Raw genomic sequence first — 25,840 nt, forward strand, 5'->3', positions numbered from 1 at the left:
GCGGCACATCAAGCTGTGCCTCTTCCCTCTTTTCTCTGCAGAGCTTAATTAAAACTTAAGACCTCCCGCAGCTGACCCACGCTATCACATCCACTAAGCAAGCCGAAGATAAAACGTGGCGTCTTTATGCCTGAATCCATTGATCACATAATTCACACACACACACGATGCACCCGTAGCACACTGAGTAGCAAGTGGAGGAAAGTCTTTTTGCGGAGTTGGATTAAGTTGAAGTGAAGACAATAAGGCCCAGGGAGACCTGAGGGCGTCGTGACGGGAGATGGAGGAGCTCACGTATTGGCTTTGTGTTCTTTTCAAATTCAAGAGACTCACTGTGCTGCAACCAACACAACTCTAGGGCTTTGTTTGTTACCTCTACTCTTTGTTTTTGTTTTTTTTTAACATTCCCACTGGTTTTCAGCAGGGAAATTATTTCATTCCTATCTGAAGTTGGCTTTTTGTTGTTTTTCTTTTTACCAAAAGGCAGAGGAGTTTAACGTTGTTGCTTTCTATAGTAAGATTATTTTGGTTTTTACTTGAAATATAACTTTCTGGGCATAAAGACAGTAAATCACATGAGTGTGTTTACCAAATGGTTCCCATACCTCCTGCCTGCCCGGTGCCCTGCTCAAGGACAACAGCGACTTCACTGTTGAGAAGTATGGCTCTCATAAAGCAACTCCCTAGATTGTACCTCAGGGAATTTTATATTATCTTTTTTTAATCAGTTTTTTTGTTCTAAATCCTGTGATGTTATTTTTTTTAATCAAAGTTTCACCTCGCGCTGACAGTAAGCCTTTCCAAAATCCCCCCCCCAACGAATGTAAAACCTCGACCAACCTAATTTACACACAGAATTGTTCTGTCCTGCATTTTGCCAGATTATCGCACGCTCCGTTTATCACATGCTTATGGCTACTTAAAAAGAGAAATGGGGGGGGGGAAACAAATCTGCTTTGTTTGCTTTCTGGGATCATTACAGAACTGATGCTTCTCCGGTTGTCGGCAGAAACAAAGCGTTGAAACTTGTGGTTTTGTCCGGAGAGATCTTAGTAAGTGAAGTTGCTCTAAGGTGAAAACGTGGTCATCAACTTGGTTGGTTGACGCTTTTTGTTTGTCCAACTTTGATCCGGGACCATGTTTAGTGGCGTACGGGTTTAGTGGCGCTGAACGCTGTGCGGTATGTTGTTGTGTTTTAATATCGCTTCATTTTCCATCTCCTATTGTCTATTGTTCATCACCCTTTTGGTTTCAGCTTCACGATTTGCCCCTGATGGTCCTCTTTATTTATCATCCCTCACCATCCGTTGTCCCCGCAATTTCTTTCTTCTCCTCCTCCTCCCGCCATCCTTCCATCTCTGGGCTTCATTTTGACTACAGTGACCATATGCTCCCTGACTGCTGGAGTCTTATTTACAGTAGCAATGGCCCCTCACCCTGTGTGTCCACCCCCAGGTTTTATTAGGATGCCTTTATAACAAAATCAAATTGCACTGATGCTCCGTAAACCCAATTGAAGCTCTGTGCCTCCCCGGAGAGATGATGTCTGCAAAATACGGGGGAAACAAAAAAAAAAAAAATGAAGGGGGGAGAGAAGGTGCGAGAGGAGGTCGAGCCGAGCGAATAAACAATCCGCTCGCCTTTTATACTTCTACTTGGGGACTGAAGGAATGCAAGTCGAATCGATCGCACTCACTCGTTTGGAGATGGTTTAAATGAGTGGGATGTAGTTGGACCACTTTATACAGTGTTTGTTGGAAATGATTCTCTGGGGAGGGTGAACGAGCAAAGCTCTTCCCTTCCTCCACACCAGGCCTCACACATATAAAAGTAATAAATGTTTTTTTTTTTTTTATAGAAAAAATCTGTAATTTTCTGCTAAAAGGGGTTTTCTTAACGTAGAGCTCCGAGTGATCTCTGCTTCATTTAGCTTAGTCTTGATTAAATTGTCTAATAATGTGATGAATGCGGCAATTTGACCTTGCCACCCACAATCAGACCCTATTGTTTTTTAAAATCATTTTCACAGCTTTAACATCTGCTTACTCTGCCTACATGGTATTTTAAACCGGCTAAAAAAAGGCAAACCTGATGACACGCGCAGACACCCCGAACCAACAATGATAAATACTTAACAAGCCCCCCGAGGCAGTGGAAATGACACAAGATTTCAAATGTCACGTGCCGGGAGGGGTTTAGAGAGGAGCCGAAATATGTAGGAAAAACCAGGCAGAATAATCTTAAGATATTCTATAAGCATCACAGAGCGAGATGCAACAACCTCTGGCGCTAATGGGGGGGAAAGATAAAAAATAAAATAAAATCACCAGAGGGTGACAGATGGGAGGACGCGTGCACAAAGGCAGTGAGGAAAATGCATTTATTTCCAATAATTGTTATTGGGTAGATAAGCTGACAAATCCCCAGCCTCAAACCCCTCCTCCGACAAGTGATGATATTTCTGGAAACCGCAGGTTACGGGCTGACAAATGTGGAGCTGGCAATATGAAAGCATGCCGGTCTGATTGGATGGAAGTGAGAGATAAAAAACAATCTCTCTGACAGGCAAAGTGACTCAGACAGACACATGATGGTACGCGTGCTTACATCACATTGTATCGGCCCTTCATACAACGTATCGGGTATTAGTGTACGGATTTTTTGTACGGTTTTGCCTCCGTAGCTCCGTCTCTTCCACTTCTTCAGTGTTTCCTCTGTTCGTCAGTTTCATTGTGCTTCCTCAGCTCATCCTGTGTGTGTGGATCCATTTGATTGATTGATTTGATGATGCTATGTATCTATTTTACCTGTTTTACAGATTTAGAATTAGAAACTTTTTTTTTTTGTTGCCTTGACTCAAACAACACACACACACACACAGAGAGAGAGGAAATAACATTACAGTAACATCGCCATAGTGACCGACAACTTTAATTCATATGATGTTAACGGCATCTACACGTCAGTCGAGTGCGAACAGAAAATAACGTGTTCTATTTTCTGATCATTTTTTATGCAGCGAGGCTTTCAGTTCAGTTTTTGCAATTTAAATAACTTCTGAAGGTCATTTTGATGCATATTTTTTTTTATTTGCAGTTAGTCACAGTGGCGTCAAACAGACTCTTTCATTTGACTGTGTGTGCGGCCTTGAGAGAGAGAGAGCGAGGTTGAGAGATGAGGCTTTGTTCCTTGTCATACCGAGCCAATTTCCCCTAATGCCCCCCCCACCCTCTTTCAATGGAGAATTGGAGGAAGTTTAGGAGCTTGATGGCTCAAGCCGAAGCTCATTCACTGACTAAAGACCTCTGTTTAGAGCGCGCTGAGCCGGGGATTGTGCTTCTAACAAATGCTGTTGGCTTGTCATGTGGAGGGTCCGCGAGGTCCAAACCTCTATCTCCGCCCCCCCCCCCACCCACCCTATATATTCATACACAGGATGCGGAGCACCATCGCTGTATTTGCTATAGTAACGATACAGCCGAGTTCCTTCTACCCGTGTGCGCGTGGGCTCTGGTCATCCTCTGAAAACATGGACCCAGTGGTCAGCTGATTAAATTAACGGCTTGACTAGGCTCCCTAGTAGTCGTCGTAGACCGACTGGCTGACTGCGCGGTCAGCTGACCGGCCCGAGGAGGTGCTGGGTGGAGCGCTCTCGGGTGCAGCGGCTGCCTGACGAGCTAGCCGCGCGTAACCGCTCGCCGCGTGGTCATCAGTGCATGAGTCAGCCCCGCTTCACAACCCATGTGTCATCTCCACGGCTCATATTCTTTTACTCTTTTCCTCACCCTGCTGGTATCCCTCGCACAGTTTTCTAGTTTTCCATTCAACTCTTGGTCTGTTTTGCTCTCCTCGACTTCTGAGGATCTCATCACCTCCTTCTCTGTGTTTTTTCTCAAAAAGTCATTTTCTCTCCATTTGTTCAGCCTGTTATTCTCATTAAGAACAGATGCAGTCTGCTGCAAACCCATGCCCTATAGTGTGTGTGTGTGTGAGTCAGGTTATGAGAGTGAGTAACAGAAAATCTGATTAAATTAGAAGATCTGCACTCCATTTTGGTATTTCATTCAGACACACACACACAGCCTACATGGGATTCATATAAGTGACCTCTCTGCTTAGTGGGGTAGAAAATAAATATTTTTAATGCTCCTAGACCGTTTCCTGTGTGTGTGTGTGTGTGTGTGTGTGTGTGTGTGTGTGTGTGGCTCACATCAAGTAGGATGCCATAACAGCTGCTTGGCAGTTCACAGGAATTATTTTGTGACTAATTATGGATGTGGACTCTCCGATAGGCTCCTTTGACCTCAAACAAAGAGTGAGCTCCTTCCCTCTGTTTGACGAGGTTGGATTTTATTGAGAGGTTTTATTCTGACTCTTCAATTCAACATGTTTTTCATCTTCACTCTGCATAGTGTGAAACGTTGGTTCAAAGGAGAACAAAAATGTTGACCTAAGATCAAACGGCAATTTAATAAGTATCAATGACATTAATGGTTATTATTACTACCCTTGTGCAGTTTGAGCAGAAGATATAGAAAATGTGAAAATGTAAGACCCCCCCCCCCCCCCCCCCCCCCCTCTGCTTGCGTGCTTGTGGAACATGAGTAAGGAAGTGCATCATTATTGCTAGTATGATTGGCATCCAGGACTGACAGCTCTCCTTTTCAGGCCCGAATGCACACGAGCAAAAGCTCGCAATAGATAAGTTTAAAAAGTGTGCGAACCTCCCCTGGACGTGCACATCTGTGTGTTGTTTTGCTTTGTGTTGTTTCTCATAGTAAATCTCACCTCTCTCGTTATACCGGGCTCATTAACGCCGGTTGGTGTATTGCGTTGTCTGAAGTGAACAAGCAGTACGGAAGGAGCACATTACACACTATAGCGAGTCTCTCCCTTTTGCTCATTTCCACATATTCATTTCTGTTTGTCTTTGTCAATCTACTCTCCAGATAGTTTACTTGAGAGAGTCTACAGCTGTGCTGTGTGTGTGTGTGTGTGTGAGAGAGCGCGAGCGAGCGAGATGTGTCTGATTAGCAGAAGGAGTGAGATGCAGTTCTAAATTATTTAGCTTCTGCTTTCTTGAGCCAACACTAGCGAACTGCTGAGTAGGAAGGGGGATGAGAGGAAGTGTGTGGCCTTGGACGCTGCCACCTTGATGGACCCCATCTGCGTAGACTCACTGCTGTTTGGAGAGTGGCACAGGGGCTTTTTTTCTGGTTTCAAGTGCTTTTTTTCCCCTCAAAAACATGTAAAACACACTCAATCTGTTTTGACATTTTAGCCGATTCATATGGCATTAGCTAATGAATTGGCTGTTGAAGGCAGGTATTCATGCTTCATTCGTTCTGCTTTAGCCGTGGGTTGTTAATACATGTCGTCTTTTCCAAGACAAACTGCTTTTCTGATTGGGTGGGACAAGCTGCTTTGAGCAGATCCATCAGACAGAAGTCAATTATAACTACTAATACGATGGGTTTGAAGAAAATCATTCTGCTCAAAGCATGAAATTGATATCCGACTGCAGTGCTCTTTGAGTAAAAACGAAAAGAGCAACACAACTAGACTGAACTAAAATAAGGCATTTCTTTTGTATTTATTTATTTTTTAATCAAATGGTTTCAGAAACAGCTGCCGCGGAGATGACGGACAAGTCCTAATGTGAGATAAATGTACCTCTGTCTAGCTCACGGAACCTTTTGTGCTCAAATGATAAAATATGCCTCTCATACAGAGGTGATTAGTAGCAGCTCGATCAGCAGAATGAAAGCTCAGAGCGCCTCATCAGCAGTGTCTTACGTTTCTCCACAGTCGTGAGTTCAGAGCTTGAGTCCGGGAAAGACGATGCCGGTGGGTACCAAGCAGCGTCCTGCTTTAGTGCCCAGGCTGACCCAACCATAGAGCCTGTTTAAAGGAGTGCACACACACACACACACACAGGACTGTCCCCCACCTTATCTGTTTGCTCTCCTAAGCATTTCTGCTTCAGGATCTTGAGATGGCACCATCTGCTCTGTGTTGGTGTTGTATTACCGCCGTGGCAGCTTTCGGCGCCGTGTTGCGACACCGAGTCCGTCGTGACCTTTCGGCTAAGCCCGACTGGATCTAATCAGTACAATTCACACACAAACGCAACCGAGAACACTCGCACTCTCTCACACGTCAGGTCTCCTTTTTTCCCCCGTTAATAACGGTTGGCTTTGTTGCTTTCGAGATTCTTTGTTAGGATGCTGTTATTCAAAACGGGCCAGACTCAAAGCTGTTAGTGATTCTGTAACGTGCATAAAGCCACACCTCCCTGTGTATCACGCTGGGACTTTCAGAGCAGCCAGGAGATACGGTCATGGGATGTCTTCAATGTCGCAGTCTGAAGAGCCCGTTTTAAACCAAGGTGACATTTTTGGCGGTACAAATAGGTCATTTCATCTACTTACAGTTAAGTATAAAGTGGAATTCTCATGAAAGTAGCTCCAAAGTGCAGTGCTTGAGGTTAAAATTGAAACCATTACATTTATTTTTTATTTTTTTTAAGATGTGCTGCTGCTCAGCATTGGTGACTATCCTAACAAGATGCAATGTCGCCCTTTTCCTTGTCTGTGTCCTCAGAACATGCTGTCAGAGAAGGTTGACCAGATGATGGAGTGGTCCTCTCGGCGTTCGGTCGTCCGGATGAACGGGGACAAATTCCGTCGCTTCGTCAAGGCCCCACCCAGGAACTACTCCGTCATCGTCATGTTCACCGCCCTGCAGCCTCAGAGGCAGTGTTCGGTCTGCAGGTAGGCGTGCACGCACACACACACACACACACACACACACACTCCAGACCCGATGCAGATTCCACAGGCCATGATCTACCATATACAATCTATAATCATTAGAATCAACTTTATTGGCCCTGGTGGTCTCCACAGCAGACCCGTCTGTGGACAGACCCGTCCCTGACAAGAGGCCGATGACCGTTGTGTCAGGTCAGAGGTCACTAACTGGCGGACCCAGAAGCCGTCCCATCCGCACTCGGACCAAAAGCTAAAAATAGACGGTTGTGATTTAAACGTGACAGCGCACTTTGTGACTTTGTGACACTTTGTGCACAGGCCAATGGCATTCGAGTTAAACCGTCCCGCGTGATGCTACTCGAGCAATCGAGTCTTTGCATTCCAGGAAGGATGATGATATCATCGCCACACTGCTCAATAATCTGAATTGAAGCGCTTTAGTTGAACATTTTCCGTTTTTATTTTTTTAAATGCAGCCCTACTTTTATGTAGGTAATTGAGAGAATTCAAACACATATGTTCAGTTCATTGTTACTGGACAATAAATATTGTCATTTTAGAATCATACTGTATTCATTTGATTTGATAGTTGGGTATTGATTAAATGCTATTTAATCACACTAAATAGTCACATTATCATCTTACAAACCTTTGCTTCAAAACATTTTCTCTAACTGGACCTCTTCACATTTTAGTTCAATACCCCTGGTGAAGAGGGAGAAGAGCAGTGGGGAGAGCACAGTTTGCTGATAGTCCTGTGATGGAGGTGATGTTTCCCTTCCTCACCGGTCACAATGTTAGGTGGGACAGTTTGCTTTCAAGTAACCTGTGATGAATGGTGTTGAACACAGAGTTTAAGTCAACAAACGGAACCCTTGCATGTGTCCCTCGGCAGTAGAGGTGATTTTAATTGCATCATCCACTGACCTGTTTGCCCGGTAGGCAAACTGCAAGACGTCCATCAGGGGGCCCTGTGATGTTCTCCAGGTGGGTCAACACCAGCTTCTCAAAGGATTTCAGGACCACATATGTCAGGGCCACAGGCCTGTAGTCATTAAATCCTGTGATGGAGGATTATTTCCCGGGATGATGGAGCGTTTGAAGCACGAGGGGACAGCTCCAGTGATCGGTTAAAGATCAGCGTGACATTGGTGTCCAGCTGGTCAGCACAGACTTTCAGGAAGGAAGGCGACACAGCGTCTGGGCCCGGAGCCTTCCTGATGTTTAGTGCGTGAAAGAGCCCACTCGCATCCACTTCGCGAATCCTCAGTGCAGGTGGGGGGTCGGCTAGGAGAGATGAGATAGAAGCAGGGGGTGTAGGGGATTGTTTGATGATGGAGTGGTGTGAAAATAGGCTGATCGAAGCTGCAGTATAAAACATTTAGGTCGTCCTGCAGATTGTAGGGGTCATCATCATCCTACCTTCACTTCGGTTTCTAAGTGCACTGAAGTTTGTGCAAACACGGCCAAACAAGCATGAAATGTTCTAGAACTCATCTGGTAATTCATGGACCCTTTTTCCACCTACGCATATAGAATTGTACACCTTGGGAGACACAGAAAACCGCATTGCATAATAAAAACCTTTGGGTCACGTTGACATTTGGATCAAAGGGACCCCAGCTGGCTGTATTACCAAAGGGAATGAATAAATTCAACAGAACAAGACCTACTTACCTGATTGAGAACTCAAAGCATTTAATGCATGAGGATACTTTTTTTTTTTTTATCCCAAGAGGAAGCTTTATATAGGATTTCTATTTACAAAACCAGATCCGCCTCATATTTGCAGTGAACTAGCAACCAAGCCCAAAATGCTAAAACAACATGTCTCTTTAGTTTAGCTTTCAAACTCCCAGAGAATCCTAGTATTTCAGGACCACGGACAGCTCTGCACCAACTGGTCCTGTGAGCTCCTTTGCATCGCACAGCCATGAGAACCAGTTCTTGGTATGCAGCTTTTCTAAGATCACTGTCTCTCCATTGGTGCATTTCATGCCAATAACACACAGGTTTTCTCTCTGGTCAAATATGATCCAAAACCACTGCTGCACTCTGATCCGTGGTAAACATAGGGGTGAATATAGAGTTGTTATTTAGATGTACTTGGGTATTTGTTGGAGACAAAATAGGCGCAGCACACTGTACCTCATACAAGAGGGGAAATGTGCGGAAGCTCGTATTGGGGTTACACACACCAGGTACGCAGAGGGAAAACAAAGTTGTTATTTTTGTAAACCTTCTCTCTGGGTAGTGTCAATCGCAGTCAGCGTTGTCCTTGATTTGTATGTTTTTCGCATGCTTTGATTGCTTTTCACTGCATTCTTGCTCTTGATGTCTTTTTCGTAATCATATTCATGTCCTGGTGCACTGCTTTTACTGTGAATGGACAGACAGAGTTGCAACTAAAGACGGTTTGTGATCTGAAGTGATTGCTTGTATTTTCCCACAAACCACTCAATTATTATTTTCATCGCTTTGCATATTATGATATCTTATGTTTGTTGTTTATTCCTTTATCAAAAATCAGCGTTTATCACATCGGTATAAAGGATCTAAACGGTCTGGTCTGGAGGAGTTATAGTGAGTGCTTGATGTTGTGTGCTGAGTCTTCACCATCTATTGTCTGCTGTATAAACCAGGGAGCTGACCCGTGTCCCCGTCTCACAGGACACGTCCAGCCAGCTGATGAAATCAACATCGACCTTCAAATCAGTCGCACTTCCACTTCATCAGCCACTTGATTAGATACGTCATCACTCATGTCAACAACCCGCCCCCCATTTGTGCCTCTGTGTGGGTGTGCGGCTGTGTCTCTCGCTCTCTCACTTTTTATACCATGGCCAGTGGCGTTGTGTCCTTGAGTCGGTACGTCCAGGCCATTCTTTTGGTCGTGACGTCTCTAGGACGCCTTGAGCAGATTTCTACAAATTTGGCACAAGCGGCCATAAATCCAGTTCATATGTTATATATAAACATGTTTAACAGTAGTTAAACACGGTCAGTGTCTCTTTAATTTCTCTGCCGATGCCATTTTAAGTTTGATTGTTTGCGGCCGTTAGAAGAAGTGAGCACACGAGGAGTTGGAGTAACGGATGAATGTTAGGTGGTGACCCGAGTCACTGCGTTAAGAAGACAATCCGGCATTGAAAAGACAGCTAATCACTGAGGTCCTCAGAACCACATCACTCTTCAGCTTTGCCCCTAGGTCCACAGTACGTAGTTATTCTAGCTCGGCAATTTGTCAGCATTGGCAATTTGTCAGCATATCGATTGCCAGTATTTTTACACACGTTGAAATGGTCATGTGACCACAGCAGGGGGGCTTTTTGAAAGCCTAGTGAAAGAAAACACTCCTGACTTCTCCCTTTGCTTGTTTAATCAGTCAATTTATTTCAAATTTGCATTAAACTGAGTCTTCTTTGCTGGTGCAGAGACGGTGTGTTCACCCCCGGTCCAGTTTTTTAATTTAAATGGTTGGTTGTCATGCTCACATTAATAAGACTCAACTTAACAGACAGAAAAATAATGTCACTACACTGTCATTTAAGACATTTAACATCCCATTCAACACAAACTCAACCAGTTGTTGGAGAAAAGGCAAAATGTATTACTGTATCATTAGATACAGATTAAGGAAAGTAAGTCAAGTGGCGTGCATCATGACGGGAGAGCTACAGTAGCTGAATTCTACAGATGAGTTTACAGATGAGATGGGGAACACGGATGAGCTCCACTGTACCCACTACTGGCCTGATTTTTAACTCCATCTCCGCTGACTGTTTGAAACGGAAGACACTTCAAGTAGACGTTACATTAGCTGCAGAGATAACAATGTAACACCGCCGCACATAACGCATCCCGACAGACAATTTCCTAAACAATTAGAGCCAGTTGACATAGGACACTATGTCAAAGAGAACTTTAGCAGATGGAAAGGGACGTATAGCTAATGTCCGAGACGAGGGAGAGCGATGATAGAAGATCTTGGTCTTTATCTTGTCATGTAGGAGGAGAAGGGCATGGACTGGACTGACTGTGGCAGGTAAAAATAACGCCTCAAATATCCTGCGTTTGAACTTGATAGAAAAAAAATGAGACTTAGGAGGAGTGATAAAAATGTATCATAGAAAGTCATGTTAGCCACGGTCGGGTGGAGACAGAAGGATCTGGTGCACATTCTCTGTCTCTTAGTCTCAGTTCTTTTATTTCTCATTCCTTCTCTCCGGCTTCCTCTCTTCCAGGCAGGCGAACGAGGAGTACCAGGTCCTGGCCAACTCGTGGCGTTACTCATCGGCATTCTCCAACAAGCTCTTCTTCACCGTAGTGGACTACGATGAGGGAGCTGATGTTTTCCAACAGGTAAGCGATTTACTCCTATTTACTCCTTTCAAATGCACAGGGCTGTCGATAGATTTTTTTGTCTAATTAATGTCTAATTAATCGCACATTTTTAAATTCATTAATCATGATTTTTAATAATAATAATAATTGAATTAATAAATAATATCACTTTAACTGCATTCAATTATTTTATTTGACAGCTTTACTATTTACTCAACCCCACTGCAATTGGCAGCTTATTATAGCCATGAGGTCGTCTTTATTTCCTCCTCATCTCATCGCTCTTCTCTCTTCATAACGTTACAAAACATTATGTTGGTCCCTCATAATCACCAAAGCCACGGTTTTAATGAAACACATTTACACACCACTCAAAACTCCACTGTCCCTGGTTGCTTGTGGTTCAATAAGTGCTGGCTTGTTATTTTTGTGTTTTATATAACAAAGCTACAAGACAAAAAAATATATTTTGACCCCAAAGGCTAATTGCTGTCAGTGTGGGATTATTTTCATCATTCATTTAACCCCGAATGCTGAAGGTAAACTGCAAACAGTAGATATTAAAAGTTCATATGTTGGTGCAGTGGATGAAGAAAGAAAATGAGAACAGAAAACTCACATGTGGCCCACAGTTCCTTTTTTAATATACCCACTAGCTTATTCCTGTTAATTGGTGGATTCTTCAGAATAAAACCTCACACAAACCTTATACAAAAAGAACAGAAAGACGCAATGAACCAAAACCTCCTACAAAGGGCAAAAGCATACAAGGACATACACAGAGAGCACGTATACACAATGAAATACCCCAGTGTGATAATGACACACAGACATGGGAACAACTGCGCAGAAGGACAAACAAGCACAACCAAAAAGCTAATTAAATGCTCTTTAAGGGGGGGGGGGGGGGGGGCTTGTTTTGTTATGAAGGGAGCTGCTTCCATTCCACAACCACATGACAATATCCCATCATTTTTTTTTTTTTATATAATTTCTTTATTTAGAATCCTTCTACAGGTTTAAGAAAATGTGTCCAAACCTTTGACTGGTATGTCTAATTGTTGTGCGTATTATTCCCTTTAGATATATTTTCGTAACTACAAAACTTCCTCATTTTCTTTCTCTGGTGTTGCTTTTATGATATCATAAATGTTCGATAAGTTAACCGAACTTCATATAGAGACAAGTGGATGCTGTCTGCAAGCACTGAAAAAAGCTACAAAATACTGGTGTCCTTTTCATCCTACACTTTATCCTCTTAGAACTTTAAATAGATCTACTCAGTTGGAAATAGCCTTCTTTTGCATATTTTACTTTTATCTTGATTCATTTTAGACCATTGAAGGCAGCATTAACGCATTGGACAACAAACAATTTCGCTTTTGTTAAAATTCTGTCCACTTCAGTTATGTCGTTCGACAAAAAAGTGACCTACTTTCAGTGTTAAAATGTATGCTTACATGTTATCACATTATATGCATATGTTTGCGTGCAGGCAGGAATCTAATCCATAGCAGTACTCTGACAGTTTATTTTTTCTACCGGTGCCCAATACTATATTTTCCTAAAAAAAAACACAGCTTAGTACTTGAACAACACTTTTCTAGTCTTCCAAGCACTCAAAGCGCTTTAACACGACATGACATCATTCACCCATTCACACCCATTCATACACTGATGACAGGACCTACCATACACAGTGGCACCTGCCCATCAGTAAGACCAACAACCCTCTGATTGGAGGACGGCCGCGCTCCCCCCTCACCCACAGTCGCCCACCAATAACTCTGCATAACAAAATATGCTTTGCAAAACTGAGAAACAATTGTATTTATTGGATACTTAGTGCCTGCTGAATTCTTTGAGAAGTTATAAAAAATGCATATATAACTGTTATTAATATGTAGTTTCCTGTATGAAAACAGTTTTTTAATGTGGTGATTGGAATGTAAACACATAATCTAGATGAAAATGAAATTCTTACAGACAGGTTCTACTTGCTTATATAAATAGAATGTATTCCTAGCTTAAAGACTTTTTTCATCATTCATCTTCTTTTGTCTAAATAGCAGCCTGCATAATTGTTGGAGTAAATCAAAGAAACGTTAAAGAAAAGTGAGAATAAAAAAGAAAAGGCTGAACACTTTGAGACACATGATGCTAACCAGCCAAGAGTTGAACCTGCATCACTCGTTGGTTATCCCATGATGAGCAATGGTGTGTCTTTATCTTTGGATGTGTGTTCAACATGCCTCAAACCTCCTCTTCCTCTCTAGTTGAACATGAACAGTGCTCCGACCTTCATGCATTTCCCGGCCAAGGGAAAGCCCAAGAGAGCCGATACCTTTGACCTGCAAAGGATCGGCTTTGCTTCAGAGCAGCTGGCCAAGTGGATCGCCGACCGCACGGATGTTCAGGTACGGCAAAACATCTCTGGTTGGTGCACACAAGCCCAATGTAGCTTGAGCTATTTTTGATATATTAGTGAGCTTGTTTTCCGAAGAATAGCAGGGTTCAACGTGAAGCACGAAGACACTCCATGGCTGCCATAGAGGCCCTGTAGGTGTCCCGGGGGCAGAGGCCACAAAGTTTCATCATGTCTCAAGAATGAGACTCCATCTCTCTCGGCTCTTTTTTCTCAGTTTGCTGTTGAGCTGTGTGTGGGTGTATAATCAATATGTGTGTATTTCTGGATGTATGTGGCATGCATTTTCATTTGCACCCATTATAGACTAGACTGTGTGCTTTTTTCGGGTCTGTATATTATTGTTAAGTCTTATTGACCGGTCCTCATACACTCATTGTGTTGCTCTATTACTTTTATAGACTGCTGTATTGCTAATTGATGATATCTCTTCGGCTTAAGTAGTGCAAAAAAGTTGATCACAAGAACATCCGCCGGGTTTCCACCGCCGACGTGCTGACTCCCACTCAGCTTTCTTTTAAAGATCGTTTGTCAAACTGAAAATTTATACAAGAAGCAAACCTAATACTATATTAAATAGTTAAGCTCCAAAATGAAAACGAAACATTTCAATTGTTGTGTTTTCTTGTGAAATAGTGCATTTTGAGGTGTTGATCTGACATCTGTATAAATATATATACACTGCTTTTACAAATCACTTATAACATTGATCCTTTACAGTTCCCCTGACTTTAAAATGAACTTTAATGATGAGGTCACAATGATGAAGTCTTTGTCACGGGGGTTGCTCGGCTCTTTTCTCCTCCAATGAACTGTGTCCGACGGCTCGCAGCTGGTCGGGGACGCACCTTGTAAGGTGGCGATGGCAGGGTTGGGTAGGCGGGACCACCGTTTGATGGACAGCCGTCACGCGTCCCTTCAAAGGTAATTCCACCAAGTTTAAACATCAAAGCGGCTTCGCAGGCCGCGGGGTCTGCTGCTGCGTGTCCGCGGGGTGCAACGCTGAATCTGTGGAGTGCTGTTTTTTTAAACCTCTCCAAACAAGCAAATCCTTTGGAAACGAAGCCGTTAGGAGCTTAAGTGTTTGGTGACCTTTGAACGTCAGGCCACGGTTTCGTCTTCAGCCGAGAACCTTCGGAAAGGAGTCCAGGAATCCTGCTCTCATCCGGGCCGATGGATCTGGATTCAAAAGGCTGCTCTCCAGAGAAGGCGATGGGGGTCACTCGCACAAAGGGCCAGCATTCTGGCACTTCGATGCGCCTTGACCCCATGAAACAAGAACAGAACCGAAGAGGCAAAAGGACCGATGACCAATGGACTCTTGTGATGGAGGAGCCCATAGAAAGTCGTTTAGAGAAGTTAGTGCTTACATGTACTAGCTATTAGGGAATTGAAAGATTTCAACTCTAAATTGTACATCAATGGAAACGAGCTTTAACCTTCAAAGAACTATTCTTACAATGTTTCCTTCCAGCTGCGCGCTGCTTTTTGAGGCGTGCCGGCGGCTGCCGGGGTGGTCGATCACAGCATTTTGCATTTGCTGGTGTCGGGCGGGGCTGCTGACTCGTACACTGTGCCCCAGAGCCTTTCAACAAACCTCCTTCCCTTTCCCGTTTTCCTCCGAAGTTCTGCCTTTTTTTGACGATTTTACTCAATAGCACACAGCAGCAGATGGTGGAGGCATTTTCATTGGCGACCCGATCGGTGTCGGTGACACACATGTGTACTGTCTGCCGGAGCCTCTTACCCTCACATCTGTTCATAGCAAACACAGCATGTTGTCAGTTCGGCTTTGTGGCCTCACACAGACAGACTTAGAGGGAGAAAGTAATAAAAAAAAAAAGCTACCTACGGATGTTTTAGTTAACACAATTATGCCATTTTTTACATTTATTTGTCTGTGTTTTCTCTAAATGTCTTAATACTGAATAAACATCAAGCATTCCAGTTTTACACTATGGTTTTTGATTTTGAAAACAATTTATGCCATCAAGCCACGGAAAAACAAAGGATATTTATGCAATCAAACATATACAGTTATTAATGACATGTCAATTTGATATCATCCTCATCTTCATCCCTCCAGATCCGTGTCTTCCGCCCTCCTAATTATTCAGGCACCATTGCTTTGGCTCTGCTGGTGTCCCTCGTTGGAGGTCTGTTGTATCTGAGGAGGAACAACTTGGAATTCATATACAACAAGACTGGATGGGCTATGGCTGCACTGGTATGACACACACACACACACACACACACACACACACACACACACACGTTAAATACTGTGTGTGCTCTTCCAAAAGCCTCAACCTTTACTAGTCAGAGACATCCTGTAAGTCAAGTGAAACAGCTCTGGAGACCAAATGAGTGGAGGAATCTGCGCTCGTTAATAGAATTTCCTACTTTTCTACTTGTAACACTTCCATTGTCATGTTATGCTTGAAATGCACTTATTGTAAGTCGCTTTGGATAAAAGCGTCAGCTAAATGACATGTAATGTCATGTCTCAAGTCATCAGTTGAAAATAATGAATTTCATAAATTCAGTTAAAAATCAAGAGAATTGAGTGATTTCTTTAATTCTCCCTCTCTCTCCCTGGTGTAGTGTGTCGTTTTTGCGATGACGTCTGGTCAGATGTGGAATCACATCAGAGGTCCTCCCTACGCCCACAAAAATCCCCAGAATGGACAAGTGGTGAGACTTCAATCCCCCCCCCCCCACGTCTCCTGTTGTTTACATATTCTTCTTCCTTTCTTACCTTGAATGTTACGTTGCTGTCCACCTCTCTTCTCTTTTGCTTTCTGTGTGTGTGTTGATGGCCAGCTGGGAGTGGTGATTGTGTGTTAATATCAACGTATGTGAGTCATGAACCGAGTCCTTTTATTCTGCCCTTCTTTCCGTCTGTTTGTCTCCCTCTTTCTGCTGGTCATTTAGATCGGCTCACTCACGTGTGAAATTGAAATAACAATATGTGAAAGACAAAGAAGATGAGGGAGGATGGAGAGAAGGGGAAGGGATAAGTGTGAGAGGGATAGAGAGGAGGGGAGTTTTTTGCCAAAGAGAAACGTGATTATGCCTCTCCAATATCATGCTGCTTCATTCGCAACGTGTGCATTGGCACACACACACACACACACACACACACACACACAACGAAACCCGTCCACACCGAGTAATGCATGGGCTGCAGGAAAAGTCAACTCGGCTCATGCACAGACCCGAAAAGGATTGGTATTCCCTGGAGACGGCACAACACAAACACACAACGGAGTCAAAAGAAAGGAACAAAAGAAGCCCCACAACAGCGCCTTGTCCCTTCTTCTATCGGTCTCTCCCTCTTTTTCCATGAACAGGGCACTCTATTTGTCACGCTCGGTGGGCTCCCTGTCATTTTTCAGCCTGTCTTGACAATAAATAGGTTAAAACCCCATCTTCTGGAGACCCCCTCCCCCATCTCTCTCATCCCCTGTTACTTCCCCATCTCACGTTTACTCTGCCAGGAAAATCAGAGATGCTGGTGTTGTTGGAGAAAGAAAGAAACGATGATTTAATGCACAGACTTCAATCTGCACTGCTTCCCCTTCTCTGTGCTTCCTCTCCCTTTCACACCTCTGTCTTCATTACGCCTTAGTCTTCATTAGAAGGAACTGCAGTCAGCCACTTTTCTACGCCGCTGGTCTCTCTTCCTCTCTTCTTTTTGTGACTTTTCATGAGTTGATCAGAGCGCGTTTTAAAGCTTTTGACACGGTGAAGTGCCGAAACAGCACTTTAGATAAAGACGGAAAATGAATTCCTGAACTGCGAGGAGCAATAGCCGCAGGCATTCGATTCAAACGCAAAGGTGAGCAGTGATCATAAAAGATTCATCAGTGAGCAGGCAGAAAACAAATTACACCAGTTAGGAGTAGAAAGGACGAGCTGGCAGAGGGGCCATTGGTGTCATTGGTTCCAGACGACTCGTCTACCCAAAAAGTTGAGCTTTTATTGTTTAGTTAAAAAGTAAAAGCGCTTTCTTTTGAACCAACGAGGGGGGTGGGTGCCGTACAAAACCTATAAAATCTAAATTTGTCTCACTAATGAAGACATTAGTCTCCGCTTTATCAACTTTCAACACAAGACTATGTTGTGTAAGCTTTTGATTTAATGCACAACCTTTTTTGTTTGAGATGAAAAGATGTTATAAACTGCGATGGAGATCTTCTACCTGCGTAATCTTTCCTCAGTACATCAGTGGAAGTGCCACTTATAGTGGGGGGGGTGATCTGAATAAACTCTTTACATGTCTCGCTTTGGACTTGTTTGATGAAAGAGAAATTTAAGTGTAGATCCAGGCTCAAACACCAGACACTTCAGCTTGGGTTTTAAGAAAAGGGGTACCGGAGTTGCCTGTGTTCAGCAGTTAAGCAGATATGTCAGTGTGTGTGTTCACTGTAGCCAGGGTTCTCTCTTTGTCACAGATTTTACAAGAGCCAGTAACACCTCGTAGAGATGACATATCTGGCGGGCCATAGGAACGCCTCGGGGCTCCCCAGGAGGAGCAGCAAAGCGTTGGGGAGTGGGGAGAGTGGCGACTAAAACACTAGCAAACCGTAGCACTAACAAATGATAGCACTTAAATTGTACTTATAATGGCACTTTTCTATAACATGTTTTGTAACTGCTTTAAAAATGTACTTTCTTGTTACTTGTTTTCTGAGTTTGTGTATATGTGGAAATGCACTTATTGTACGTCGGATAAAAGCGTCAGCTAAATGACATGTAAAAAAAAGTGTAGAACACTCGGGCCTTGGATAAGCAGAAGCCAATAGGTGCAGAGATCTAAACAATATTTTATTTGTAATATATTAAACTAAGAGGGAAGCATATTCGATTTTAAATGTGTGCATATTTCTAAATCGTACATCTCTTTTTACCATTGATTATAAGACGTACGCCCCAGTGTGTGTACAGTTTAATGCAACTAAATGCATCCGTACGTATCCGAAAATGGCACCAAGAGCTGCACATTAGGAGTTTGTGAAGATAGATGTGACGGCAGCGGTGCCGTATTGGATTGCAGTAGATTGTTCTTCTGTACATAACCACCAATGACCCTATAATGGAAATGATAATATGCATACCCATTGAGGCTGGCTTCATTACGCTTTCCCTTCCTGTTAAGCCCCCTTACAATCCATCCTTTGAGGCCTTACAGCCTAGGCCTTATAGCCTAACCTTCATCATTCCAGCACTTGTAGCCTCATTGATAACCCCAGTCAATTACATGCTTAAACCCAACCACATTTTCCTCATTTTCCCCGCCGGATTGCTATTTTGTAGCCACTCAACCAAAGTGGCTGGGCTGATAGCCCCCTTTAGATGTTGTGTAAATGACCGTTGACCGTGTCCCTCGCGCTCTACCTCCACACCTTTTCCCCCCATTCGGCCTCCCTCCTATGCTTTGAATCCCTTTATCCCCGTCCTCCAACAGCGAATAGCTTGATAATATTGAATCATACGAGTCGTATCTATGCTGTTCTACTTCCATCCTGTTTCTGCGTTACTTCCCCTCACCTCGTTCTCTCATCTGCCACTCTCCTCCCCTCCCTCCATCTCTCCCCAGACGTTGTAATTCCTTTAAAACGATGAGCGAGCGAGGCCAGGTAGACTGCATTGAAAGGATTTGTCAACTGATGAATGGCAAGACGAAGCAGATTAAATTGTAGGGCGCATCTCACTGTGCAAGAAAATACTGTTGGTCCATCTTTGCTGAGAGACTTTCACGCGCGGAAAATGGGACATACGTGCACACCAAACTGAGCCAAACCCGTACATGTGGTAAACCCATTCAACCCACTACAAACACAATTTAATGGTCACACACACACACACACACACACACAACTGAAAAGCTGTCAAAAAGGGAGAGGAGGTTTGAAGAGAAAAGGAAGTCCGGGGAGAAAAGTAAAAGGGAGGAGGTTTTCATGATTAAAGTTTTCAATTATTTTGCTGTGTGTGTGTGGGTGTGTTTGGGTGTGGGTGTGTGTGAGAGAGATTTGATTGAGTATGTTTTCATCCAGGTGTTTTGTGGCCGTATTGAGAGAACTGAACAGTTTACTGAAGCAGAGACCTTAATGGTCCTTCAGGCTGGATATTCCTTCAGACCTGTCGACATTGACCTTTCCATCTCTCACAAACACACAGCCTCACGTGTAATGGTGGGAACCATTGTTATTAGCAGGAAACCTGTGATTAAAAATGGTCTAACCATGTATACATATACTCCATACGTTACCAAATATGTCCTGGACCTGCAGACTGTTGGATCTGCCAGATGGTTATCTAGTGTCACCTGCTGCAGCTGTCTAAGTAGGTGTTTAGCTCTTGAAAATGTTCAAGGTTAAGTTCTGCACAGATTGAATCACTTTTAATTCCATCTGCTGAAAGCAGTGGTTACAATTCAATGAAATTGGTTTACTTTTAACATAAAACCCCAGTAAAGCTTTAAATGTCTATTTCTACCTCCATTTCTATCACGAAATTGTGCAAAACTGACTTCCCTTGAAAAGTTTTCCTGAAATTGCACAACCCATGTTATGACTAAAGGACATGTTGTTGTTATGGATTTGTTTAAAGCACCAGCTTGTATGGGACTGTATAGTCACCTGGTGATGTTGTTGTAGACATTTTTGTGTCGCTTGTATAATTATGGTGAGATTTACTTTTCCCCCTCAAGAGCGAATCCACTTCTGTTCCACTGAATTGTTCTTTTGTATTTGTTTTTAAAGAAGAGAAAACAGGTTTTAAATGGTTTTAATTGACTCCTGAGTGATCAAACTGGGCTCTCTATGGACTATGCAAACTGCATAAACAGTGAGTTTGTAATGAGATTTTAAAGCTTCACCTGAATTCTTAAAATAGACTTACCATATTTGTTCAAATGAAGGGTTCAGTGAACCTGCCCACATTCCCTTTGCTGTACCGGATGAATCCCTCCCAATATGCTCTCAGGTCTGCTTAGTTAGACATTTAATCATTGCTGCGCTGCTGCTTATTTCTCTTTCCACAGAGAGATATTTACATTCCAATACAGAATACCAGCCATCAATTCTAAATAAGGATTTTCGTCCACTCTTTAATGATCTACACCTCATTCTTTTCTGTTAACTCACAACGCAGTCCTGTTGTGCACCAGTTTTGGTGTTGTGTGTAGTTTCAGGTCTGACTTGTCCTCGCTGTACCATCCTGCACACAACTCAAACAACTCGTCTTTGATTTGCTTTCACAATCTTGCTCTCATTCTATATTGAAGGTATTTAGCCTGCACTCTTGCCCAGAGTACCTTGCAAGGTTCAATTCCCGGATCATTTTGACCAACACACGCGGTCCCACCTATCGTTTGTTTTGTAGAAACGAAGCACATGTGTCCACTCCATCTCTCATCCTCTCTCTTACTTACTCTTTCTCCTCTGTTCTTTCTGCTTTGTTGACTTTTCATTTATCCCTCTTCCTGTCTAAGTGCCTCCTGACCTTTACCAAACAAAGCACACATCCGTACACACACACACACACAGACACACACACACTTGTGCATGATACAGGATGAAAAAGGATGAATACAGCCATTTCTAAAGGTTATCTACCCCACATATCTTTACAGCTAGCATTACGGCAGTTTGGTTTTAGAGAGACTATGGTCAAGTCAACAGGAGACCAGGAGGGACACGCTATGGTCATTGCTCAAATACTAAGCCTCATCAGTGTCAACATAACTTGCCAATTAATCCCAACTATTACATTTTTACTGCTACTTAGAGTATTTGTCACATTAGTTTTCTGTGACACACAAGGATGTGGGGGTCATTAAGGGATTCATTGTAACAGCCCGTTCCTCAACCTCATTTGAATAGAGTAATAAATAAGTCCGCTGCCCATGGCCTTCCTCTCTGTGTGTGTGTGTGCATGTGTACATATAAATGCTCATTACGCGCCTGCATCGGTGCGGACACTTAATTCGCTTCAAAGTCTGACAAATGGTCTGTTTCATGCAGGTCTTGTATAAACAAAGGTTTTTAATGTCAATGTATTCAAATGTGTGCATGAACACAACCAGTGCCGTTCACATATTTGTTCTTGTATTGGAAAGGAAATAAGCAGAGTTCTTGAACTTGGGGCATACTAATGAAACACATACTACAGTCAATTATCCTGAGGGCAGGTTTTTGCTAAAGGTCTGGACATATTTTAGTTGTAACGTTGATATTTAGACTTTTGATTGAGCTAACCTTTTACCATTTATTTTCTTGACACCCTCTGGAGAAATAATCTCATGAGTGATTTTGCATTTTGATAGAATTTTTGTATTAAGTTATTCAGTGCATTCTATGTATTTTCCCCAAGGGTGTGTTGAATAAAAAGAGTAGAATGCTAACTATTTCCATTAATGCCTTGAACATACCTTAAGGTTATGGCTATATATTATACAGAGTATATACCTGCACACTTGAATTGATGAAGAGAACACTTTATATTTAGCTTTTGGTTTTAAAGGACCTTCATTTTCTTTTGTTTTTTTTTATAGACAATATACTTGGTGTTCTAATTCTTATTCAAAGACATGGGTCTCTTTAAAACACTAATCCATCAGATTAAGTGGAGTGGTAGAAAATTAAAGTTGTACAAGACAGCTCCACAGCATGAATTTGCCTGAATTTATGAAGGTGAGCCTTAGTGAGGCCGTTTAAAAATGGAAAGAAATATGTCTGCATTCTGTGTTGAAAACGGGGACACATTAGTAGTGAGAGTTCAAAAGACACAACATCTGCATTCTGCTCAATGTCAACTTAAGTGAGTAAGGAACACATAAAGCTGTGACTTTATTTAGCCCCAACGCCCATATCAAAGACCACACCGGCTCTTCTCAAGTGTCTACGTTGGTCTGTGTGGGGAACCTGTGGGACCATGACGTTAGCTTCCATTCCTCTCCGCATGAGCTTAACAAGCCGTGGCTGCTTTTACCTCCAGACCACCGTGATGTCTTACAACTTTCTTATGAGCACGCACCTTTTCACAAAGACAAATTCCCCCTAAATAGTCTCCAAAGCACACACACACACACACTCTCAGCGCATCACACTAATGAATAGAGCTCCTGCATTCTAATCCATCAGATTAATTGGAAGTGCCTGGCCATGGGTTGAGGAATCTTTTATGCCCCCAGCACGGCTGGTACTCGCACCTCCTCTCTGCAGCTACCGTTTGTATTACACGTAGAAAGGGTCTTGTAAAAATAGTCTGAAGTTATGTTTGTTCGATTCAAGCAACGAAAAGAATTCTGAAGCAGTTCTATGTTTTTACAAAGATTATATTTGCTTTTAATGTGGTGCTTTTAGTGGTTGGTCCTTTTGATGGTAGTACGTTGGTGTTCATGCAAAAGTATCTTTTCAATGCAGGATTTTTGGGTTGCAGCGGAGTAGCCTTCTCCTCTGCTCTACTGAATCATTTACTCGTGGCTTGATTTAAATGGTGATGACGCAGCAAAAGATTGCCCGTGTTAAACGAGACGGGTTGTCTTGTTTCCAGACTGTAATCCAGAAGTGTACTCAATTCTGCTCGCTGTACAAAAATGGATTCCATGTAATTGCTGCATTAGAAAATGGAATTGTCAGCGTATATTGTTCTACCTGCATTTTCCACAGCAGATGAACTTTTATCACACTGCACACTTTTTATGTGAACTTAACGCAATAAAATGTTTAATCCCGCATGCTGCGGTCAGTTAGACCGAAACTTCACAATTAATTCATTTCAAAATGTGCGCTTAATTAGTCTTTACTTATTTTTTATCTATTGACAGCCCTAATAAAAACTAAAATCTAAATTGGCTCCAGAGAACTTGTAACCCTGTAGACCATTACAAGGGTCCCTCTGGGTTCTTGAAGAAAAATCGATCTGTAGTCGCCAATTGACTAAACACATTCAGGCTTTCCATCAAAATCTCTTGATCAGCGACATCAAATAAAATGTAACGTATCTGCTCATGCTGTTATTTATAGTTCATGGATCTAAGCTTGAATAATCCTCTCCGTGCGTACACATAGCAGACGGTTGGATTCATGTGCCATAAGGGACTTGAATTTGATCAGCAGCGACATTGTGAACTAAAAACCTCGGATTGCTTACCTTTGTGATGTATTGAAGGCGCTTCAAGCAACACGTGCAGTTGTACTTTCGTTTTTTTCATGTCGTGGCGACGAATGCAAAAAGCTCTCTGAACAACTTCAGAAAAGTCCAACGCAAAAGGAAACAAAAGTTTTTTTTTCATGGTGTCACTACAGGAGCCTTGGTTTGCCAGTCAATAATGAAAGCGGGCTGATAACGATTCAAAGTCCCCATAAAGCAGAGCAACAGTTTTGTGTTGAAGACAAAGGGATCTGTTCCTTTGTCATCCTTATGTCTGCTTTCAAGTGCACAAATTCTCTGTTTATCTCCACCGAAGCAAGAATAAGCCGTCCACCCTTTACCCCCGCCTCCTTTGTCATCTTCTATTCATCTCTCCGTCCTTAGTCCTGTCTGATAGGGAAAGAAATGAACACTGGGGCAGTCAAGTGGAAAAACAGGCCCTCGATGTGCCCGTAAACCTAGACGCTGACACTCTGCAGGGATTCAACAATGTGAAACACACCCAACGACTTCCTTCCTCTCGCCCCCATATTTATCTCGTTTCCACAAGACTTCCGCTCTGTCCCGCTTTGTCTGTCGCTCTACTTTTCTCCCATCGCACACAAACGGGTGCCAGTTAAATGGGGCCGTTGACGTCTGGTTCGAGCAGGGTTTGAGCTTCAGCCGATGTGTGTGTGTGTGTGCGTGTGTGAGACTTTCCTCAAAAGGTTGAGCCAATGGTTGCAGATCCATACACCGCAAATGGACAGGTCGACACGACGCGTCGCACCGGTTGGATTATATTTACATTATCGAAGTCGAATATCGAGGGCTGATGTAAAGATTTAAGAAGACTAAATTGAAGCCCCCCCCCCCCCCCCCCCTCCAAAGTGCACCTGAATATTAAATTCTATTTTGAATCCTTTCCAAGTTTTCAACTCTCAAAAGAAGTAGCTGTGACTAAAATGAGCTCCCTTTCCAAAAAGCCATTAACCTCGAGGTGATTCTGGCTCGCAGACCGGTAGTGACGACCATCCCCGCTTCTAAATGTTATTACAATTATCAGAAAGAGCTATGGAGTAGTAAATAGAAATAGGTGAGATACTGTGTTGGAAACACAGTGATAAAGGTGCTAAATATAACTGAATATGTTGGTTCTTAGGACTGAAAAGACTTTAAAGGACGTTGGAAAGTACAAAATAAAATATGTTGTTTCTGTCTGTGAGCACTTTTTTTTTTTTTCTTGTGGCCCGTTTCCCTTCACAGGCTTAAAAATAATGGTTGACCCCATACGCAGCACTCCACTCTCCTCCTTACTTCCTCCACTTTTTGCTTCCTCGGTGTCCACCCTCAGTTTGGCTCATATTACTTAACAACCGATCAAAAATGGCCCAATAAATACCTGTAAATATGACTGCATATGAACAGACATCTGTTTCACGCTATTAGTCTTAAAAAAGCAGAAGTCATGAGGTCTCTTTTGTCTTCCTTTGAAGCCACGCTGCTGTTAGACGGCACCTCTACCTCACCTGCGTACTTCAGAGGGAAACTCTTTGCAACACGAGTGAGGTGTTGAAGCATCAGCGGAAAAACACATGTGGTTCCGTCAAACATTAAACTCTCACAAACACGCGAGCACATGAGAGACTTGCGGCGCTGAATATACGACGTGTCCTTGGAGGGGAAAAAGTAGTGGCCCCTCCGGATCTTTAGTATATACGACAAAGCAAAAAAGATCCCAGCAACGGGACGTTGTTTTGGCTACAACCAAGTCCAGTGAGGGCAATGTTTTAGGCCACGTTGATGAGTCACTAGAAGTGCATGTTGCTCTTTCCTTAACATTTTCCTAATCCCTTTCCCTCCTCACTGTTTCCTACATTCCTATTAGACGTTGCCCACTGCACAATACCGTTCTCCACCTGGCCTAACTCGACTCTACGTTTCCTTTTATTGGATTGTTTCACAAAGGGTGTAACCTACTGTGACCTTTTTTCAATTGAAGTGAACACCGTTAATCCAATATGCCCGTCTCTCTTTCTCTCCTCCCCAGAGTTACATTCACGGCAGCAGCCAGGCTCAGTTTGTGGCCGAGTCTCACATCATCCTTCTTCTGAGTATCCTTTCACCAATGCCTTGCTGGAACAGCTAGGAGGGCCGC

General features: G+C 43.0%; 1 protein-coding gene across 1 annotated transcript in view; it reads left to right on the plus strand.

Moving 5' to 3' along the window:
- Window positions 1-25,840, plus strand: part of tusc3 (tumor suppressor candidate 3) — a 44,666-nt gene that overhangs the window by 8,866 nt on the left and 9,960 nt on the right. Inside the window, exons 2-7 of the mRNA XM_037472698.2 lie at window positions 6,604-6,773; window positions 11,018-11,135; window positions 13,394-13,534; window positions 15,629-15,769; window positions 16,147-16,236; window positions 25,733-25,796. Coding sequence (XP_037328595.1) covers window positions 6,604-6,773; window positions 11,018-11,135; window positions 13,394-13,534; window positions 15,629-15,769; window positions 16,147-16,236; window positions 25,733-25,796 — 724 coding nt within the window. The remainder of the gene's footprint in view (window positions 1-6,603; window positions 6,774-11,017; window positions 11,136-13,393; window positions 13,535-15,628; window positions 15,770-16,146; window positions 16,237-25,732; window positions 25,797-25,840) is intronic.

Source organism: Pungitius pungitius, chromosome 9 (assembly GCF_949316345.1).
Source record: "Pungitius pungitius chromosome 9, fPunPun2.1, whole genome shotgun sequence".
Lineage (NCBI taxonomy): Eukaryota > Metazoa > Chordata > Actinopteri > Perciformes > Gasterosteidae > Pungitius > Pungitius pungitius.